At 39.8% G+C, this 20,170-nt stretch overlaps 1 protein-coding gene across 1 annotated transcript; it reads left to right on the top strand.

The window, feature by feature from the left end:
- Nucleotides 1-8,369: 8,369 nt before the first annotated feature.
- Nucleotides 8,370-10,381, top strand: LOC308433659 (large ribosomal subunit protein uL14-like; the record flags this gene model as incomplete). Its single annotated transcript, XM_080933738.1, has 2 exons — nt 8,370-8,387; nt 10,016-10,381. The coding sequence occupies 2 exons, from the start codon at nt 8,370-8,372 to the stop codon at nt 10,379-10,381; spliced, it is 384 nt and encodes a 127-aa protein (XP_080789864.1).
- Between the last annotated feature and the right edge of the window lie 9,789 nt (nt 10,382-20,170).

Raw genomic sequence — 20,170 nt, 5'->3', positions numbered from 1 at the left:
CAGAAACAAGATGAATGCATAAATGTAACCAGAAACAAAACAAAACAAACAAACCTAAAAGTCAGGACTAGAGTCTGCTCAAACCTTAAGAGCACTGACTGCTCTTCCAGAGGACCCAAGTTCAATTCCCAGCAACTACATGGCAGCTCACAACTGTCAGTGACTCCAGGATCCAACACCCTCACACAACAGGCAAAACATAATACAAATAAAATTTAAATAAAGAAATCATTAACAATAAACCTTAAAAGCATTATTTGATATGATAAAAGGGGGGTGGAGTCAGGAATTTAACTTAAATAATGCTGCGAGTAAGGGAATTTCTAAAAAATAAATTATCCAAATGGAGAATCAGCATTTTCTTAAAGATGAATGTAAAACACTCCAAATACTCAACGTTGATGTTCTACCCGATGTTTTCCATACAAAGGACCAACTCACTTAGCCTTGCTGGGTCTGTTTCTTTATCTCTAAAGTCAGGATAAAGAACTCACCTCACAGTAATTCCAGATGTCTGTGTACAAAGTGTTTGTTCTCAGCGGCTGGCACCCCAAACGGATAGTAAATAAGTTCCCTCCCCTAGTATAACAATTGCTATTGTGATTTATCACCCAATAATAATAATAAGTGGGGAATGATACCAACTGAGACCTGATGTAGAAGAATAAATAATTTTTGAAGGGAGGGTAAATATAATTTAAACTATTTTACCCATGTTGGTATTCAACAAAACTAAATAGTTCTGAGCACCATAGAAAAAGTGTACTGTTAAAAAAAAAAATAGACTTAGAGATATTATTCCTTATTGAATTTTATTTTTTTTAAAAAGTCACCTATTAGACTTGTCCAAAACTCAAAATGTACCTTCTATCTTTTTATTCCGTCAACTTAATTCCTGCTAGTAAAATAAGCAAAATCTAAAGCGTATCTATAGATTAGATCTATAGATTCCCTAGAGCAGACTGCTTACGTGCTGTCCAATCTGCTAATAAAACGATGTGATTGTCGGGTGAGAAAGAATCCTGTTACCTAATGAAACTCACTTATTAAGGGAGATTTTTCTCAAGGCCTGCCTCCCAAGATTGACACATTTCTGCTGGTCCTATCCCAGTTTCCAGTTGCAGCACAACACAAAGCTACCTCAGCCAAAAGCAGTTATGTAAATAGACTCCAGGCATGCTTGCCCCGTGTAGTCAGCAGACCTGCCCAGACATGTCCAAATCCCAGCTTCTATTTTGCTGGAATCCCCCCACGAGTACTGGATGGTCACTGGGGTTTGCCATCCTTGAGACTCAGATATCTTGGCCGGTGCCATCAAGATTCCTGCGGCAGAGTCCTTCAAACCCTTAAAAACATAGTCTCTGGATCAGAACAAATGCCGTCCTGGCAAAGTTATGCCCTGTCATTCTTCTATTTTAAGAATATGGCCAAGGAACCAACTGGCAAGGATAGCGGCTAGATATATTCCCACCAAATATCTCTTGTATTTATTTCCCAAGGACTCAGGTCTCTGGCTACAGAGAGTAAGCTTTTTTCTCAAGAACGTTGGGGCCCAGCAAGAAGTCAGAGGAAAAAGTTAAAATCCGGGTGAGGGAGAGGTTGAGATATACTGTTTCCCAATGGAAACCTGAGGGGGAAAAAAAATCACTTACCCACAAACAACATTTTTAAAGCCAAAACTGCGCCTCTAAATTGAGTCCAATTTAAAAAAAGAAAAGAAAGAGAGAAAAAAAAGAAAAGAAAAAAAAAGTCTAAATCTTTATCTCTTCCAGCATTAACAAAAACAACAAAAAAAAAAGTCAGTTGGATGGTTCCATGGTCTTAGTGGATAGCTAACGGTAATGATGAAGGTGTGAGAATATAAAAACCATTCCACAGAGTCTCCTGACAATGTTGTGGGCTTGAGTCGATGTCTACAAGTAACCGGAATTGAATGATAGAAAAGGCAGTGAGAACAGGGACTCCTAACATAGATGTTCCTGTGGGATCAGTGCCCAAGGAGACATCATCAAAATGGGCTTTGGACAGTTTATGTATCCAGCAAGCGGCACCAAACGCAGCATAGAAACACAGTAAAAATAAAGCCCACGTGGACAGAATAGGAGGTCTGACATCAGAGACTAGATAAAAGTCAACAAGTCCAACACCTTTAACAAACTTTGCTGTGAAGGTTGTCTGCATATAAATAGCATTCCACCTATATAGAGATATTTCAAGTAAGAACGCTAAGAAAACACGGAAACACGCTGGACGGTCAAGTGTGCGTGAGCTGGTATAGCTTCACTCTGTTCCCATGTATAAAACTGCAGTTTTCTGGGAACCCCACAAATAAGTCTAAACACCGTTTACAGGTAAAATAATAATAATAATAATAATAATATTTTAAAAGTTGTCCTCATTCTTTTGGATTACTAATGTGACCTGCAGTTTTACCTTAGCAACTGTCATCCTCTTCACTACACCTCAGAAACCACATTGCCATCCCACCAAAAAAAAAGGGGAAGAACACTCCTTAAAACTTTTAAACAAACCAACTTCAGAAGACACCAAAATTGTGGATATGGCTACTGGTAGGACACGTAAGCACACCCCTCCCCCATCCCCACTACACTGTTGCTCACACACACACACACACACACATCTAACTCTCTGTCCTTTCTTAAAGTAACTCTCTATTAAAGGCCGTTAAAATCTATGTTAAAACCTCTTCCTTGTAAACTCCATGTCCGCTTTGTACTGACTGGTCTTGAAATTCTTTTCTATCATCTTCATCAATGGTTTTCGACTTTCCTGATGCTGCAACCCTTTAATACTGTTTCTCATGTTGTGGTAACCCCCACCCTTAAAATTACTTCATTGCTGCTTCATAACTGTAGTTTTGCCACTGTTATAAATGGTAGTGTAAATATTGGATATGAAGGATATCTGTTATGTCACTTCTGTGGGGCTCATGACCCCCGTGCTGAAAACTACTGGTCGACATAGTCAAGAACCCAAGCTTCACAGAGTACAAGACTGTAAAGATAATTCCAGAATGTTCGAAATAGCTGTGTGGAGCTACCTGTATCTTTAGCACCCCCTGCCACTGACATAAACAAGACATGGTAACTGAAATCCTCAAATACAAGCAAGGATTGTGGCTAGATTTATTCCCACTAAATATCTCTTGCATTCATTGCTCAAGGACTCAGAGTTCTGGCTACAGTGGATAAGCTTTCCTCAAGAACTTTGGGCCCCAGCAAGAAGTCAGAGGGGGAAAAAAAACTGTGGCTGGACTTTCTCTTTCTCTCTGTATCACTGAACTAAATTCACAGACAGCAGGATCCAAGATTTCGAGTTTAAATAAACCGTTTGGGTAGTTTGAATACGAAGCAAAATTAAGAACTTCCTTGGGATGACTTTAAACTCTCTTGAGTGATCCCCAACTACCTGGGGTTCCAGAGAAACCAGAGTTCTCCTGGACTGCTTTACTAGAACCCCAGGAAGGCTAACCTCAGTGTGTTTTATGGACAGCACGTGTTCACTTCCCCATTTCCAACCACGTTGACCTTATGTCCCCCTCTTTCCTTGTTGTCAGTGTCCCTTACTAATCTTCCGAACCTGGAAGGGTTTCCCTCTACTGACTCAGTAACCAAGCCCACTCAGTACCATACTACAGTGAGCTCCTTCCTTCTGTCCTGGAGAACCTTCTTTCTACCACATCTCTCTTCTCTGTCATTTCACACACTGACTTATGCAGTGGTTTTACTCCTCTCCTTAACCTATGCATGTACTTCATATTTTTAAATGGTATTAAATTGAAATAATACGTAGTTGTATATAAACAACAATAAAAGTGATAAATAGTAAAGTTTACATCATTCAGCCTCTCTCTTTCTGTGTGTGTGTGTGTGTGTTTGTGTTTGTGTGCGTGGTTGGATCCTTCTTGTTTCTCCCTATAGATGAGACCACAGGCAGAGTTGTCACTTTCTGTCACCACAGTCTCACACTGAGCCTTCTTCTGAAGGCTGTTATTTGAACTTTTCTCCTGTACACTTCTGAAGAGGTTTTCAATGATCCCCAGGGACTCCCAAGATTCCCAATACAATGAGCACAATAGATACCATTCAGCCCTTATCTGACAGGACCTTTCTTTGCATCTGCCCCCGCTAACCTGTCAGTTCTTAGTGCCCACCCTCTCTTATCTCCTAACCTCTTTATCTTCTTTAAGGAACTCGGTGCCTCTCCCTTGCAAAGCAAGAAGGAAACCCGCAGGCCCTATCTGACTTGAATTTTATTTGAAAGCACAGAAGCACAAACCTTTACCTTAGCTTATTATATGTAAAACTTAGAAAGTTTTACACACACCAATCTAGAGTTCTACATTTCTTTGTTAGACATCACTGTGATAACGAGAGCGCCTTTTCTGGGAGCAAAGCAGGCAACAACGTTGTCCTTTAGAGGGAAGACGCCCTTCCCCCCCACCCCCCCCAATCTGCTTACCTCGCCATATTGTCCTGAAGCTGCTTCACTCCATCCACACTGTCTTCTGGGCGACTCCTTGTTCCTGGGCCAGGACAAGCACGCTCTGCACCCCCAACCCCCACCTCCCCACCTCCCCTACCCTCCCCCTCGCAAATGCGCATCTCTGTGGCTGAGCCCAAAGCTGGAGCTTCAGACCACACTTCATCCAAACAGACAATACACTGGCCCCTAAGATCCACTCTAGAACGTGCTGCCCCTCTGCAAGGGATAACATGTCCTGCTCGCTTCCCCAGCCTTTCAAATTAAAGCAGGAAACATTCGATTAGGGAAACTAAGTCTCCCTAAGGGTTGCTTAGATTCTAACTTGGAAAAATGGAGTTCTTCACAGAGAAGTAAACGATGATAGCAAGGCTATTTCCAAAGATCTTAGCCACTAGGACAGATAGATGCAATTAGATAACCAAAAATAATAAAGGGCTGAGGAGATGGCTCCCTGGGTAAGACACTTGTAGAGCAAGCTTAAGGCTCAGAGTTCAGAAGCCCCGCCCCCGGGTAAAAAAAGCTAGGCACTTCTTAGGCCTGTAACACAGGCATTGTGCTGGGTAGCAACTGGAGGATGGCTGCAGCTTGTGGGCCACCAACCTAATTGTAGGTTCGGTGTCAAAGAAATAAGAGGAGAGTGTTGAAGCAAGTTGCCGCGTCTTTTCTTTGGCTTCCACAGTGTGCATGCATCCATAGTCCTTCTGCATTCTTAAGAAATAATAATAATAATAATAACTACAGAGTTGTCTGAAGCAGAGCTGTAACTGGCTGCAACCAAAGAGAGAGCATAGATACTGTCTACAAGGTCTGAGAGAGCCTTCTGAGGTTCACCGAGCGTCTGGGAGCTGTTCAGGACCCATTTCAGGAAAGCCACTATCTTGTAAAATGGCAGCCGCCACGCACGGCTATATTTCAACAGAATTGGCAGATGTATGGAGGGTGGTTGAGAAACACAGCAAAGGAAAAGCAACAAAACACACACACACACACACACACACACACACACACAAAGCAATGTCCTAGTTGATCAGCAAGAGCGATAAGCAAAGCTGTAGCCTTCAGCGGATCCACGCAGAAGGGAACATTTCCAAATATGTGTCCCAAGTCTTCACCTAACCTCAAAAACAAGGGGGGGTGGGGCTTGTAGGCAAACACGAGTTCTCTGACAATAGAAGAACTAACATGGACAGGTCAGATCCATGTTTGTGATGTGGGCCAGATGTTCTAGGTGATCAAAGAAAAGAGACTAGGCCAGGAATGGAGGTCACTTCTGTTATCCTAGCACTTAAGAGCTGAGGCAGGAGGTTTGCTGCTAGTTAAAGAACAGGCTAAATAATAAAGTGAAATCTTGTCTCAAAAAGGGGGTGGAGAAAAGAGAAAAGTAAAGGAGAAAGCAACTGAATAAATATTTCTCTTCACCAATACACAGGAATAAAAGAAATAAATACAGATTAATACAACATTGTAATGGCTATGCTGTTTGATTGTGTTGTTGTTGTTTTTCAAAATTGTTCCCAAGTGTTTTAGTTCTCAAAGGGCCTAAACAAGAATCCATTTGTGTCACTTCACATTGGACATTAGAAATCTGCAAGTCAGTTATAGTTGTTTTCAAAACTCTTCTGTATGCATTTTAGGCACATATGGACACATTTCTCTCCATATGAAAAATGAGAAGCTGTCAAAGGTCAACTGCACTTTTAAAACTTTGATCAAATAGAGAGGGTCAGAAGAAATGCAGATGTAATGTAAGTAATGAGCAGTTCTCCACTTTATAAAAAGCACTGAGTTTCACTCTTTAAGTGGATACAATGTATATGTTATGAATTATATGTCAATATGGAAAATTTTCATTTTTCTTCAGACCATTTAAGTTAAAGAATTGTGCTGTTTTACTTAATTCTTAAAGTTTCCTTTGTTATTACAAGAACTAATTTATAAAGGGAATATACTGTAGTCATTTAAACATGTTCTAATTGCATGTCCACATTTACCTAAGGTTTTTTTTTTAAGATTTGTTTATTTATTATATATAAGTACACTGTAGCTGTCTTCAGACACACCAGAAGAGGGCATCAGATCCCATTATAAATGGTTGTGAGCCACCATGTGGTTGCTGGGAATTGAACTCAGGACCTTTGGAAGAGCAGTCAGTGCTCTTAACCACTGAGCCATCTCTTCAGCCCTTACCTTAGATTTCTAAACCCTGAGGTAGTAGTTTTGATTTTAATGTAAGTATTAAAAATGGGGGAGGGGGCTAAAATTATTTTGTGGATAAAAAAATACTTAATCCTGGTTTTATTTACTAAAATAGTAATTATTAATAGCACAGTTGTATTTTGACCTAGATGATAAAAAAAGAGTCATGATTGTAGAAAATGTTTTTTAATGAATTTTCTCAGTGTACATCTGTATTAATGGCACTAAGAAAGTAACAAGCCAGAAAAATAACAAATTTCCTATATTCATCACACAGCTCTTCTGTAATGGGTTTTTATCACTAAATTAAAACAACCATCATCAAACTCCTATAAAAATTTCATCTAAGATGAAAGAATAAATTTGATCATATCCATCTACAAGCAGTCTTACGTCTCGTTTCGTTTCATTTCATTTTGTTTTGTTTTGTTTTTTAACCCCTGGCTGTCCTGGAATTCACTATATAGAACAGGCTAGCCTCAAACTCACAAAGATCTGCCTCCTTCTGTTTCACCACTAAGCCTGGCTCCTATTGGCTGTCTTAAAGCAGTTACGTTACTGAATGCTTTTATTTGTGGGCTGACAATTTCCGCCATCAGGAGAAGTTAATGTCAGGGTTGGCAAAATGCCTTGATGGCTAAGACCATGCACCATGCAGGGCTCTTTCAGAAGAGCTGAGCTCAGTAGCAACACTGTCAGGCCTTTCATGCCTGCCCTTAACTTCTGCTCCAGAGGATCGAATGCCCTCTTCTGGTCTCAGAGGGTACTACAATCAAGTGTGTATACACACACACACACACACACACACACACACACACGTGTATGCGCACACCTAATTATAAAATATTTTATTATATATAGTATATATTTTGTGTTTGCATATATATGTACAATCCTTTAAGTTAAAAAAAATCAATGTCCATTTTAGATACAAAATGATGTTACAAAGGAGAGTCACTCCCATAAAGTTCTCAATCTGTAGTAATAGTTTCATTTTACTTCTTAAATTTTATCTCAAAATAAAAAAGTTTGCAACTTTTTTTTTGGAAACTGTATTTATACATTCTCATTCTTTCTGGTAACAGCAAATTATTTCTTCTTTAAGAACTACTTTCACACCTAAAATAAATATGTGTTACTTTCCACTTAGAACCCATCTGAATACTAATTTTCTTTAACTAATTTAAATTATTGTCACAAAGTTCTTTTCAAATTGCGTCTTGCACCTTAGACTGCCTGAAGAAAGGGTTAAGTGTCTTTTCTCTTTAATCAGATCAGTCCCAGTAGCTGTCCATTTTATGTACATTAAAATTGGTAGTGGGTTGTCGTTTTGTGTGTGTGTGTGTGTGTGTGTGTGTGTGTGTGTTTCTCCTTCGGGTTTTAATTTGTAAATTTAACTTCCTCAGGGGGAGGGGAGACTTGTGAATTTATGCAAACACTATGCTGTTTATCTGGAATATTAATTACATGCATCAAGATATCACACGGAACACAGTAACGAAAGGAACAGTAAGGAAACACATTTCCTTAAAACCACCTGACTTATCATGGGCTTTGAGAATCATCCCAAACCACTCGGAGTTGAGACAAGCTAAGTTCACCAGTAACTTACCTGATGTAGAGCAATGCATGTCGCTTTACCTTGACATTGTCTCTAGGAAGTAGACATGGCGCTGACATGCTGGGTATTCTGTTTTACATTCCCAGTCTCCACTGGTACTCTAGCCATCTCTCTTCTTCCCTGTGCTCTCGACGGCTGAACCCAGAAGATGGCAATTCCCATGAAGCCACTAATACTGGTTTTTGTCCAAATTGAGTCAGGCCTTTGAGAATAGAGTAAAGGAGAGGACAGATACTCTGTGCCGTCTCTTCTATTTTGTGTCAGTACTGCCCAGACTCGCTTTCCTTCACGACCGCCTAGCAGAAGCAGAGAGGCTCCCTGCTTCTGTTTCTTCGCTGACTTGCATACTGGAAGCTTTGCAGTGAGCCTCAGCGTCCACACTGAAAGGGAAGAGAAGAGTCTTTAAGAAAGAAGGGTTTGTCTGCCACAACTTCACATAACAGTTCTCAGTTTGATCTATCAAATTCATGTCATTGAAACCACTGATCTGTGTGTGCCTAGGGATATGCGCCCATGGATGGAGTGTTAGTCTCTTCTGCTGAAGGGCTGGGGTTTAACCCCAGCACCTCATAAGCCAGATGTAGTGGGGCACACCTGTAACCTTAGCATTCATGATGATCCAAGTTTAAAGTGATCTCCAATGACATACTGACTTTAAGGCCAGCCTGTGGTATGTTAGATCTTGCTAAAAACAAAACAAAACAAAACAAAACCAAAAAAAAAAAAAAAAACCCAGCTTTTGCAGGATAGATCAGAATGCAAGTATACACCAAAAATAAACTACCTGGAAAAGAAAGAAAAATGCAGTCTCATTCTGATGCCTACAAAAATGATGCTTATTTTTAAGAGCTTAAGAGTAAATTTAACCCAGGTTATTTTTTTGAATTATGTGCTGAAAACTTTATATTGTAACAGTGATATCATGGGTTTATGAATTAGGGGAATTAACATTGTTAAAATATGTGTACCACTGAAAATGATCTATCCACTCAACACTATTATATTTGAAAATAAAATGGAATTTATCATGGAAAAAGCTGCGTGTAAGCCATAAAGGATTCAGAAGAGTCCAAGTCTTACGAGAAGAAAGTTATGCTGATGACTCTGCTGATGACATCATCATGCTTGACTTCAAATAACCGTCCTAGTTAGAGTAAACAGAACAGCGTCATACTGGCGTGGGAACAGACATATAGATCAATAGGATAGAATGAAGAAGCCAGAAATAAGTGCACAGCAGCCAAGCAATTTTCATCAAAGGCAACAAGAACACTCATTGTCGGAAGAACAATTTCTTCAGGAGATAGTGATAGTCATCAGCCTCTCCATAGCAAGTTCCAGGCCAGCTGAGGGCATGTAGGAAGACCTCATCTCAGAACAAAGCAGACAGAACTCTGCAAACTAGATGAAAAACTTAATTGTAAATACGCCCAGAAATAATTTGAGGAGAGTATCAGGTAAAGTGCTGCTAATGCTGTCTGGGCAAAAAAAAAAAAAAAAAAAACAAAAAACAGCCTAAATGAAATCATATCAAACTGAAATGCTTCTTCATCACAAAGGAAAACAGTCAAAGGAGAAGCGCAAGAGCACGAGAAATGTATACAAGCCACTTGCTCGGCAGAGAAACAATACTGCACACATAGGAACACAGCAACACCTTCTGACTCTCTCTGGGCGCTCAAGATGTTGTAGCGACGTGGTAGGTCCTCCCGAGCAAAATTCAGGATTTCCCTGGGTCTCCCGGTAAGAGCTGTGACCAACTGGGCTGACAACACAGGAGCCAAAAACGTGTGTATCATCTCTGTGAGGGGAATGGAGGGACAGCTGAATAGACTTCCTGTTGCCAGTGTGGGCGTCATGATCCACCCGGCAGTGGTAACTCAACAACGGAAGTCCTATCGAAGAAAAGATGGTGTCTTTCTTCATTTTGAAGGTAAGGCAGGGTTCGTAGTAAACAATAAAGGCGAAATGAAAAGTTCTGCTATCACAAGTCCAGTTGCTAAGGAGTGTGCAGACTTGTGGTCCAGGATTGCATCCAGTGCAGGCAGCATTGCATGATTCTCCATGTATTCAAAAAATATATTCATTAAGAAGTCTTTGCTCTGAAAAAGAGAACCAAAACCACTAAGAATAATAATTCAACTAAAGTGGATTAATAATCTAAATGACATTTCTCAGAGGAAGATACACAAATGGTCAACAGGTATATTTAAAAGGCTCGATATCACTAACTGTCAAGGAACTATAAGTAAAATATAAGTGAAAAAAATGACACCTATTTTCATCCCCATGTGAACTGAAAAATACAAATGTTATAAAAATGCAAGGAAAGAGGGAACTTTTATGTACTATGAACAGGAAGACAAATGGGTGCAGCTATTTGGAAACTAAGTATGGAGTTTCCTTAGGAGACCTGGAGATCGAAGATACCGCTTGGTCACAATTCTGCTATGTATCCAAAGGAAGCAAGTCAATGCCTAGGACACTTTTGAAACTCCCAGGTTCACTGATACTGTACTGATAATGGCCAAGCTGTAGAATCAGTTTAGATGCCCAATAGACAGATAAATGGATAAAGTGTGGGATACATATATACAAATACACATACACATTATATACATATCCATATGCATATACACATACACATATACATTATATACATGTGCATATACATATACATATACACACATACATATACATTATATACATATACATATACATATATACATTATATACATATACATATATACATATACCCATACACACATACATATATATGTATATATATATATATGAGAATACTACTTAGCTACAAAATTAGCCAGGCCCCTAGAGACATATGCCTTTAATCGAATCGTAAGGAAGACAGGGAGGCAGAGGCAGGCCTATAACTGAGTTCAAGGCCAGCCTGATGTAAAAAGCAAGTTCCAGACCAGCTAGAGCTATATAATGAATATAATGAGACCTAGTCTCTCAAAAAACACAAATCAATCAATCAATCAATCAATAAATCAATCAATCAATGAGGCTTCTAGCAAAATGACCAGGTAAGGGTAGTTGCTACCTAGACTGATAACCTAAGTTTGATCTTTGGACCACAGACCAACAGGACATTCTCAGCAGCTGCATAGGGAACTTGCCCAAATCACTCAGCTCCTTACAGCCTTACAGCCCTATGTCTTTTACACACAAAACCACTTGCTGGTTGCCACGCTTCAGTTCACAAGAAACAAAATAACAGAAGCCAAAAGGCAAAGATAGTACATAAAGGTGAGAATAAAAACCAAACATAAAGACAAGTGAAAACCAAACACTCCTTTTTCGTGATGTCTCCTAAGAGGTTGGCTGTATGGAGGTGAAGCTGAAAAGCTCCCTCCTAGATACTGGCTAATAGAAATTCGTTAAAGTGGACAGTGAATGCGAGCTTTGTACTTTCTATGAAGAGTGCACAACCACAAACGTAGCTGCAGACACTCTGGATGAAGAGTGATGGTTGTTTGGTCCAAATCCATAGTAGGAATGACAAACGAAGTTATCTCATAAAGAAAGGCATCTTCACCTGTGGCAGTGTGGTCCTGCTGCTGAGTAAGAGTCCTTCTTGTTATGGACCAAGGAAAACTGGAGAGAGGCAATAAAAGTCTGTCATAGATGCATTGTGGATGCCAATCCGAATGCTCTCCAGTTTGCTGTGGGGTGGGGGTGGGGTAGGAAGTAAAGATATCCCTGAGCTGACAGGTGGTGCTGTGTCTTGATGGCTGGGACTTAAAAGAGCCAGCAGAACACAAAAACTTTTTAATCTCTCTAAAGCTCTTGAACCAAAAAAGTAAGAAATCTATAACCACCAAAATTCAGTGTCTTGTTGCTTTATGTGTCCTGTGATATAAGTGTTGACACATTATTTTGAAGAAAGAACACGCTGAGAATGATAAAGAGAGATGAAGTAAACATTTTAATTCTGTCCCAGGGTTTGTACTATGACTTTGGTTATTGAGTTCCCAGATGAAAGACACACAACCTTCATATTTTCACTAATACCCGCCAGGATGTTAGAATCTACTTTCCTATCAATAACCCTGAGTCATTATTTACTATGTTCCATCTGGGCTGCTCTTGGCTCCAATTGGGCAGGCCTCAGGGTCACACTTTCTTGATGCTTGATCCATGGCAGCTTCTTCTTCCTCTTTTCCTGAACCATCTTCTTCCTCTTGGTCCTCCTCTCCTTTCAAGTCTGTGGAGCTTAAACCCCACAATGTCTCTTGTGACCAGCTATTGGCTGTCAACATTTTTATTCACCAATCAAAATTAACTTGTGGGCAGAGTCCCAGGGGCTAAGTGCAGACTACAAGTCTTGGGGGCCTCACTTAACATTACAATAGACAATAAAAGACAAAACTTTAACAGAGGGGGCTGTTGAAAATGCTAAAATTTTGGTGAAGAGAAAGAAGAAAGTCAAAGAAAAATGCCAGGAATGGGTCACCAGGAGATGTAGGCCATTTGCACTGACAGCTTATATTTCTAAGTCTGATTCCAGCCAACAATAAATCTTTAAGTATAACAAATGATCAGATCATGGGGGAAAATACAAGAATTTACTGATAATAAACAATAGCATTATATTTTCAAATGACTTTGCAAAATACGTATAATTTCACCATTTATTAAAAAGGAAAATAAATTTGCACACTGAAGTGATGTTTACATTAATAGTTAAATGTAGGCTGGATATTTTTATTTATAATCACCAGTGTAGGGGTGTTGCTTTCATAAATATGAAGTATAAGATGGTAAAAACTACTTTTGAGGCCATTTCAAACGTGAAAATTCTACTCCTAAATCAAAAGTGTGTTTAGTGATGTGTGTGTGTGTGTGTTCACGAAAATCCAATCAGCACATCAGTTTTTAAAGTCAAACATTTTAACACAATACAACGCAAACTTATACTAAAATCTACAGCCTCCTCTTAATCCTTAAGTGAGTTCTTTCTTCAAAGTCAACATTTGTATCATAAGACACATGAAGCAACAAGACACTGAATCGTGAGTTCTTTGGTCCAGGATTTCCTACTGTTTTGGTTTAAGGGCTTTCTGACAACTTACTGGAAACATCATCTTTTTTTAGAGAGACTGCAAAGTTTTTGTCTTCAGAATTATACTTAGATGCTGCAGAGCGGTCACAGGGAAATATCAAAAAGTCTTTGTCTTTCATGATTAAAACATGGTGTTTTCCCGAGAGCAGAACGTTTTGCACGTTCAGTAAAACGTTGCAGCAAACAACTCACAGTCGCCACGAATGGGAGCTGAGGTGTGTCGGGCTGGGTTGGTTGGCAGTTTGGGAAGTGAAGACCCAGTGCCAAGTGAGCAGGCTCTTTGTTCAGAACCAAGGCTGCAGGGAAGTTGCCTGACGCAACACAGGTGAGCAATGCCAGAAGCAGCTCTCCTTCCTGTGCAGATGTTCAGTTACTCTCTTAGTTACTGCACACTGTGGGCATTCAAGATACTCACAGTAGGTTACCTGGCCTATATGGGTGACAACCTTCAAGAAGCTGGGCTTTAAGCTTTGGGTCCTCTAGACATGATCTTAACACCATCAAACCCAAGATTTTTAAATAGTACCTATGGATAAGAATGCTTTTCCTGTGCCCACTTATCAAGCCTCCCACCTCAGAAACAACTCTGATTACTAGCTTCTTCTATGTTTTAAAGAAATATACATGGTACATACAGCAAGCAGACAGCTGTATTTACATTTAGTTTTACATATGATAGCACACTTGCAATTCTGTCTTATAGTTTGCTTCATCTACTCCTTTAATTGTGTGTGCATGTATGTGCATGGGTAGTATGGTGTGTGTGTGTCTGTCTGTCTGTCTGTCTGTGTGTGTGTGTGTGTGTGTGTGTGTGTTTGTGTGTGTAAGCATACCTATCACAGTACACTTGACAACCAAGGACAACTACAAGAAGTTAGATTTCTCCTTTTACCGTTACACAGATTTTAGTTAAAAATCTGATCGGGATGTTTGCACAATAGACATCTGTACCAGCTGGGCCCTCCAGCCATCCCTTATCCACTCATAGCTCATAGGCTACTTCACATCAGTATAGCATTAGGTGGTTTTAGTTTTTAAAAGATACATAGTTGCTAGGCAGCAGTAGAATATGCCATTAGTCCCAACACTCAGGAGGCAGAGGCAGGTAGATCTCTGAGTTCAAGGTCAGCCTGTTCTACAGAGCTAGTTCCAGGGCAGCCAGGACTAAACAGTAAAACCCTGCCCCCAAAAGAGAAGAAAAAGGATGAAAGGAAGGAAGGAAGGAAGGAAGAAAGAAAGAAAGAAAGAAAAAAAGAAAGAAAGAAAGATAAAAGAAGAAAGAAACAAAGAAACAGAAAGACATAGAAAGAAATTACCCAGATATATTATAATTTTGTAGACATTTAGATTGTTCTTATATTTTAGTGTTATGTACAATAATGCCCAGACATGTAAAAAATGTTTTAATATATGCACTTATCTGTATATGCACATACGAGGGTTAATTCCTAAAAGCTTGATATTTGAGTCATTTTGATATATTTTGATACATTTCCTACATTTTGATAGTGAAACTATGCATCAGAGATTTGATCAATGGTAAAGCATATATTTAAAGTAGGAAAATCCAATTGGAATTCAAAACCTAAATAAACAGTAACAATAAATAAAAGCAGCAGCAAAAACATTTGTCTTTAAGATTACAGATTTTTATAGAGATAAACGTATAACCAGTTGTATTCAGATAGAAGCTGGGCTTGGTAGTGCATGTCTTTAACCCCAGCACTCAGAAGACAGAGGCAGATCCCTGAGTTCAAGACCAGCCTAGTCTATAGAGAGAGTTCCAGTTAGGGCTACCTAGAGAAAACCTGACTCATAAAACACTAACAACGAATGAATGCATTACTTTGAGGATCTGGATACGGGGATCCATTCTCTTGCTCCCTTGCAATAGAGCTCCTTCTAGATTCTCATTGGCAAGATTCTCTCTGGGGCTGACCCACACTGTAGAACTCAAGCTCTTCTTGTCTCTGACACCTAGACCAGATGTAAACAGCTCTGTCACTAGGTCATACCTGCCTTGCTAATTTCCCTAATAATAATTGGAAGTGATGTGTACAACACCCTTCTCAGCAGTACTGGGTTGGTGTGTGCCTGAAGACATTGGCAAAGACTGCTACGAAGGGCCAGGGCATGTGAGCACTAGCAATAGGTTAAATGGCTATTCTCCTTTGTCCCAATTAACGTTGAAGAGGTGGGGCTTTGGGAAGCGATCCAGTCATGATCTTAGAGTTCTTTTGGTTCTGGTTTTTAAAGATCTGTTTTTAAGTGTGTGTGGGGGGGGGCAGGGCAGGGGAGGGTGTCCTCTGGTCTTCTGGTAGAACAGTACGTGCTCTTTACCACTGCCACACCTCCAGTTTAGAGTTCTGAGGAAGGGATTCGAGTCCTTATCCTAGAGAGCCAGGAGTATTCTCCTTTCACTCTACGGAGAGTTCCCTGAAAAGTTAGCAGTCCACAGCAGAACTCCATCAGGTTGACCCCCTGAGCTTGGACTTCCAGATAACAAAATACTAATAAGTGTTTATGCAAGCCAGTAAGTCCGTAACCCAGTTACCCAAACAGACACAAATGCACCATCTTGAAATGTCTCCCAGCAGACAACCAAATTCAAGGAAACAGAGTGTTGCTTGCTGTTATTTAATTGCTTCCTAAACTCATTGAGTTCTCTTAAGTTACAAAATCAAGAAGGAATTCTTGGAGACTGTGCTCGCTGGCTCACTCTCACAGAGCATTCTACTTGTCATCTTACGATGCTTAATTGGGGGATTAGGCTCGCAGACATATCATTTCACAAACAAAGCACATTGGATTCTCTTTCTTCAGACGCTTATACAAGTGTAATATTTACAGTATGATGAGAAATAAAGCTACTTAGAGTATAATTATATTTAAATGGTGATTGCCTAAATAAAGAGATCCAAAATATACTTGTGCAAAGAGAGATGGTTTGAATGGCCTATAGCACACAAGGTATTATGTTCTACAACAATTAATTATGCATTTAATATAAATGGAAGAGAGCTTGAGGGTAGCTGATTTGTAGAAGTAGTATTTCAGGAGATGGAGATGCTAATTGCTCTGATTTTATTATTAGGCACCATAATATGTATTGGACTGTAATAGTGTGCCCAATAATTAAACATAAACATATTAATTAAAAAGCAAAAATGTCAGTGGGGCATGGTAGCAGACACCTGTAATCCTAATATTCAGTGGGCTGAGTGAGGCAGGAGGATTGCCAAGAATTTAAGGCCCACTCTGCCAAGAATTTAAGGCCAACTTGGGCACATAGCAAGTAGGAGGTCAGCCAAGGCTATAGAGCAAGACATTGTTTCAGAGAAAGAGAGAGAGATTCTAATTAAGCCAATTTTAAAATGAAACAAACAGAAGTGTTCTTTTTCCCATTTTTTAAACATAAGCACTTCTTTCTAGTGGTTATGTATTTGAGAGACAAGGATGATAAATTAATAGAAATACTGTAATAAAATATATAATTCAAATACCCAAATAATATAGAATATTACAACAAAAAATATGTTAATATGTAAAGCAAACCTTTTAAAAACATCTTCTTTGCAAGGTCACCAGTTATTTTGTCAAGTTTTGAATTTATAATTTTGAAAGCTAGGCCAAGAGAGAAGAAGAACCCAAGTTCATTGTGTGCAGCTGTAAGAAGTATTTTCTCATGGACCCAAGTCTAATGCCACTTGTTCTTTGGGCTCTTCCAGGCAGAAAGGATGAGAACACAAAGCCAGAAGAAGGATTCCTGCACACAAAAGAGAAGATTCGATACAAATTCTCCAGGAAGATCTTCACAGAGCCATAATTATCATCTTTAAAGCAGGGCCAGACTGTTCTCTTGACCAGAATAAAAATACTGTGTAATTTAGCAAAAGCATACTCACAGAGGGAGATGCTGCAGAGGGAGGCGAGGCCGTACAAATCAGTAAGAATAAAAACAGACTGCTTCATATTGCAGAAGTAGGGTGGGATAGTGGCTAGGGGAGGAAGGACACAGTCCATATAAAGTTACACAGGAAAGTACACAAGTCCATTTCTAATCACAGACTGGAAACTCTCATGGGGTCGAAGCACAGAAGGAAAAAGACACTACAAACTCGAGGAGAAACATTCTGGAAGGACTTGATAAAATAAGGAAGAGAACAAGAAAATGCCAGACAGATTAGAAATAAGATACCAAAAGAGACTGAGACCTGGGAGCCAACATAAGAAAGAGGTCTGTGTTCAGCCAACACAGAGGAGGACCAAGAAATGGACAAAGGAAAAAAACTAAACCAACAACATTTGAAAATATCTGCTTGCCAAAAAAAGTTACTGATGGTTAAGAGTAAGTGATAAATCTGTATTATCTAGAAATCCAAAGTATACGCTATTGTCTGACAATTAAAAAACGCAGTAAGTAAAAATATAAATCTATAGCACAGACAGACAGCTGAGAAGACCAATTTCATGGACACTTCTGACAAGCAGGATTCTGTTGCTTGAAATGTATTTACATCCTAGTCTAACCTGAGATACACACAGTTAGTGCTACCGGGCCAATCCAGAACACACATTGCATAATGTATTAAGATTGGAAATGTCCTAGATCTTCACAAGCTTTTAAGGTTGCAAGCTTATTACAAACCCGGTGATAAAACGTTCTACAAATTCGTTGTGTTACACTCAGGGAACAATTATGAGTGAAACCAAAATGGGAGGTGTGGTGGCACTCACCTTTGATCCAGCAATCAGGAGGCAGAGGCAGGTGGATCACTATGAGTTCCAAGACAGCCTGGTCTACAGAGCAAGTTCCAGGACAGCCAGGGCTGTTAGAAAGAGAAAAAAAAAAATCTGTTTAGAAAAACAAACAAACAACAACAAAAGAGTAACCAAAGCTCTCTCGGTTGCTTTGGGTGCCTGTGCCTGTTCCCTGTCTGCCTGTCTCCCCATCTGCCTGTTATCTCTCTTTCTTATTTTTTTGTTTGTTTGTTTTATGTGTTTCCATTCACATAAAAACATGTTTAAAAACTTTTCCATGTATTTATTGTGAGTGTTTACGCACACAGGTACATGTGCACATACTGGCAGGCCACAGCGTGCTGAGTTCGTGAAGGTCAGAGGGCAACTTTCAGGAAGCAGTTATCTCTCCCCATTATGTGAAATCTAAGACTCAAACTCAGGTCATCAGACACGGTGGCCAGTACCTTTGTCTGACAGCCATCTTGACCACTCTTCCCACGATTATTGTTAAGCTATGAGGATATGGAAGACGGAAGAGACAATTGGCTTTTGCTGAGAATTTGTGGCATCCAACAATCATTTCTCCGGGGATGAAATGATCTATCTGTAACATTTGTTGACTGTCCAACCAGTTGGCTTCACACTCTTATGGTGACGTCAGAGTGCAAAGTGGGGAGGAGGAGAAGTGTGAAAGGCTTAACTTCATCCTCACAGTCGAGAGAGAAAACATTAGAAAGTGGACTATAACATTGTAATCACTTTAGTAGAAATAGAATTTAACTGTGTATTTGCACAGCTTAATTTTGAATAGCACGTTATTAATTTGTAACTATTAGTTCATAAGATTCCTGGAAAATCTCTCAGAAGAAGACTCTCTCTCAGAACTGTAGTATTTGGCATCTCTGCAGTCTGGACGGCTGAGTCAGATCCCTAGAAACATATAAAGCCAGGTGTGGTAACATACACCTATAATCCCAGCACTCAGGAGATAGAAGTCAGAGGATCAGAAGCTTAAAGTCATCCTCAGAGACTCAGGGCCAGCAAGAGGCCACATGAAAGCTTGTCTCCAACTGTATTAGATCCATGCTCCCTTTTGGGGAAAATAAAAACCTATTTGTTTCTTTATCATTAGTATCTATGGTTCTGTTCATCGCCTCCTTCACAGTGTGGGCTCCATGAAGCAGTGACTGGTCTCTCTTGTGTCTCTGACACCCAGAATATGTTGCTTAGTGCATAACAGATGTTGTTGTACTTTATAAAAAAGAGAGAGAGCCAAGGAAATGTTTGATAGAACAAGGTATGGTGAAGTGGGAGGGGGTGCCTCTGAGGGCCCATGCCAAGGCATCCCTCCCCCTGAGGTGCCAGCCACACGAAGGATATAAAGTAGAATAGAATAGAGTTTATTAAGGGCATGAGAAGGGGAGTTGAGAAGGGAGTAGAGACAGAGAAAGACAGATGGGGGCGGGGGCAGTCAGGAGAGAGGAGAGGAAAGAGGAGAGGCTGGCCAGGAACAAGTGGAGGAGGGAGGGGAAGGAAAAAGGGGGAGGGAGAGGGAGAAAAGGGGCAGAGAGTAAGAAAATGAGGAAGAGCCAAACAGTCCCTTTTATAGTAAGCAGGTGGGGCAGAGCCTAGAAGGAATGCTAACAGATACTAGAAAGAAAGAGAGACAGATACAGAGACACAGAAAGAGAGAGAGAGAGAGAGAGAGAGAGAGAGAGAGAGAGAGAGAGAGAGAGAGAGAGAACAAAAGGAAGGAAGTGTACAGAGTATTTTGAAAGAGACTGTATCTTTTTTTTTTTTTTTTTTTTTTTTTTTTTTGTGGTTCAATTTTACTTTTTCATTAACCACCCACAAAACTTGTAAAAGGGTCTATTTCCTAGAGAAATGTTTACAATTTTTAATCCACATGGTAGAAGAAAAAAAACTGATCCCCACAATTTGTCCTTTGACCTCTGCATATGTATCATGGAACATTTGCATCCACAGCATACATGAATAAATGAAGATTAAAAAATGAT

Source organism: Micromys minutus (genome assembly GCF_963924665.1).
Source record: "Micromys minutus genome assembly, chromosome: 20".
Lineage (NCBI taxonomy): Eukaryota > Metazoa > Chordata > Mammalia > Rodentia > Muridae > Micromys > Micromys minutus.
The sequence above is the reverse complement of the archived record's forward strand: the minus strand, read 5'-3'. Positions and strand labels throughout refer to the sequence as shown.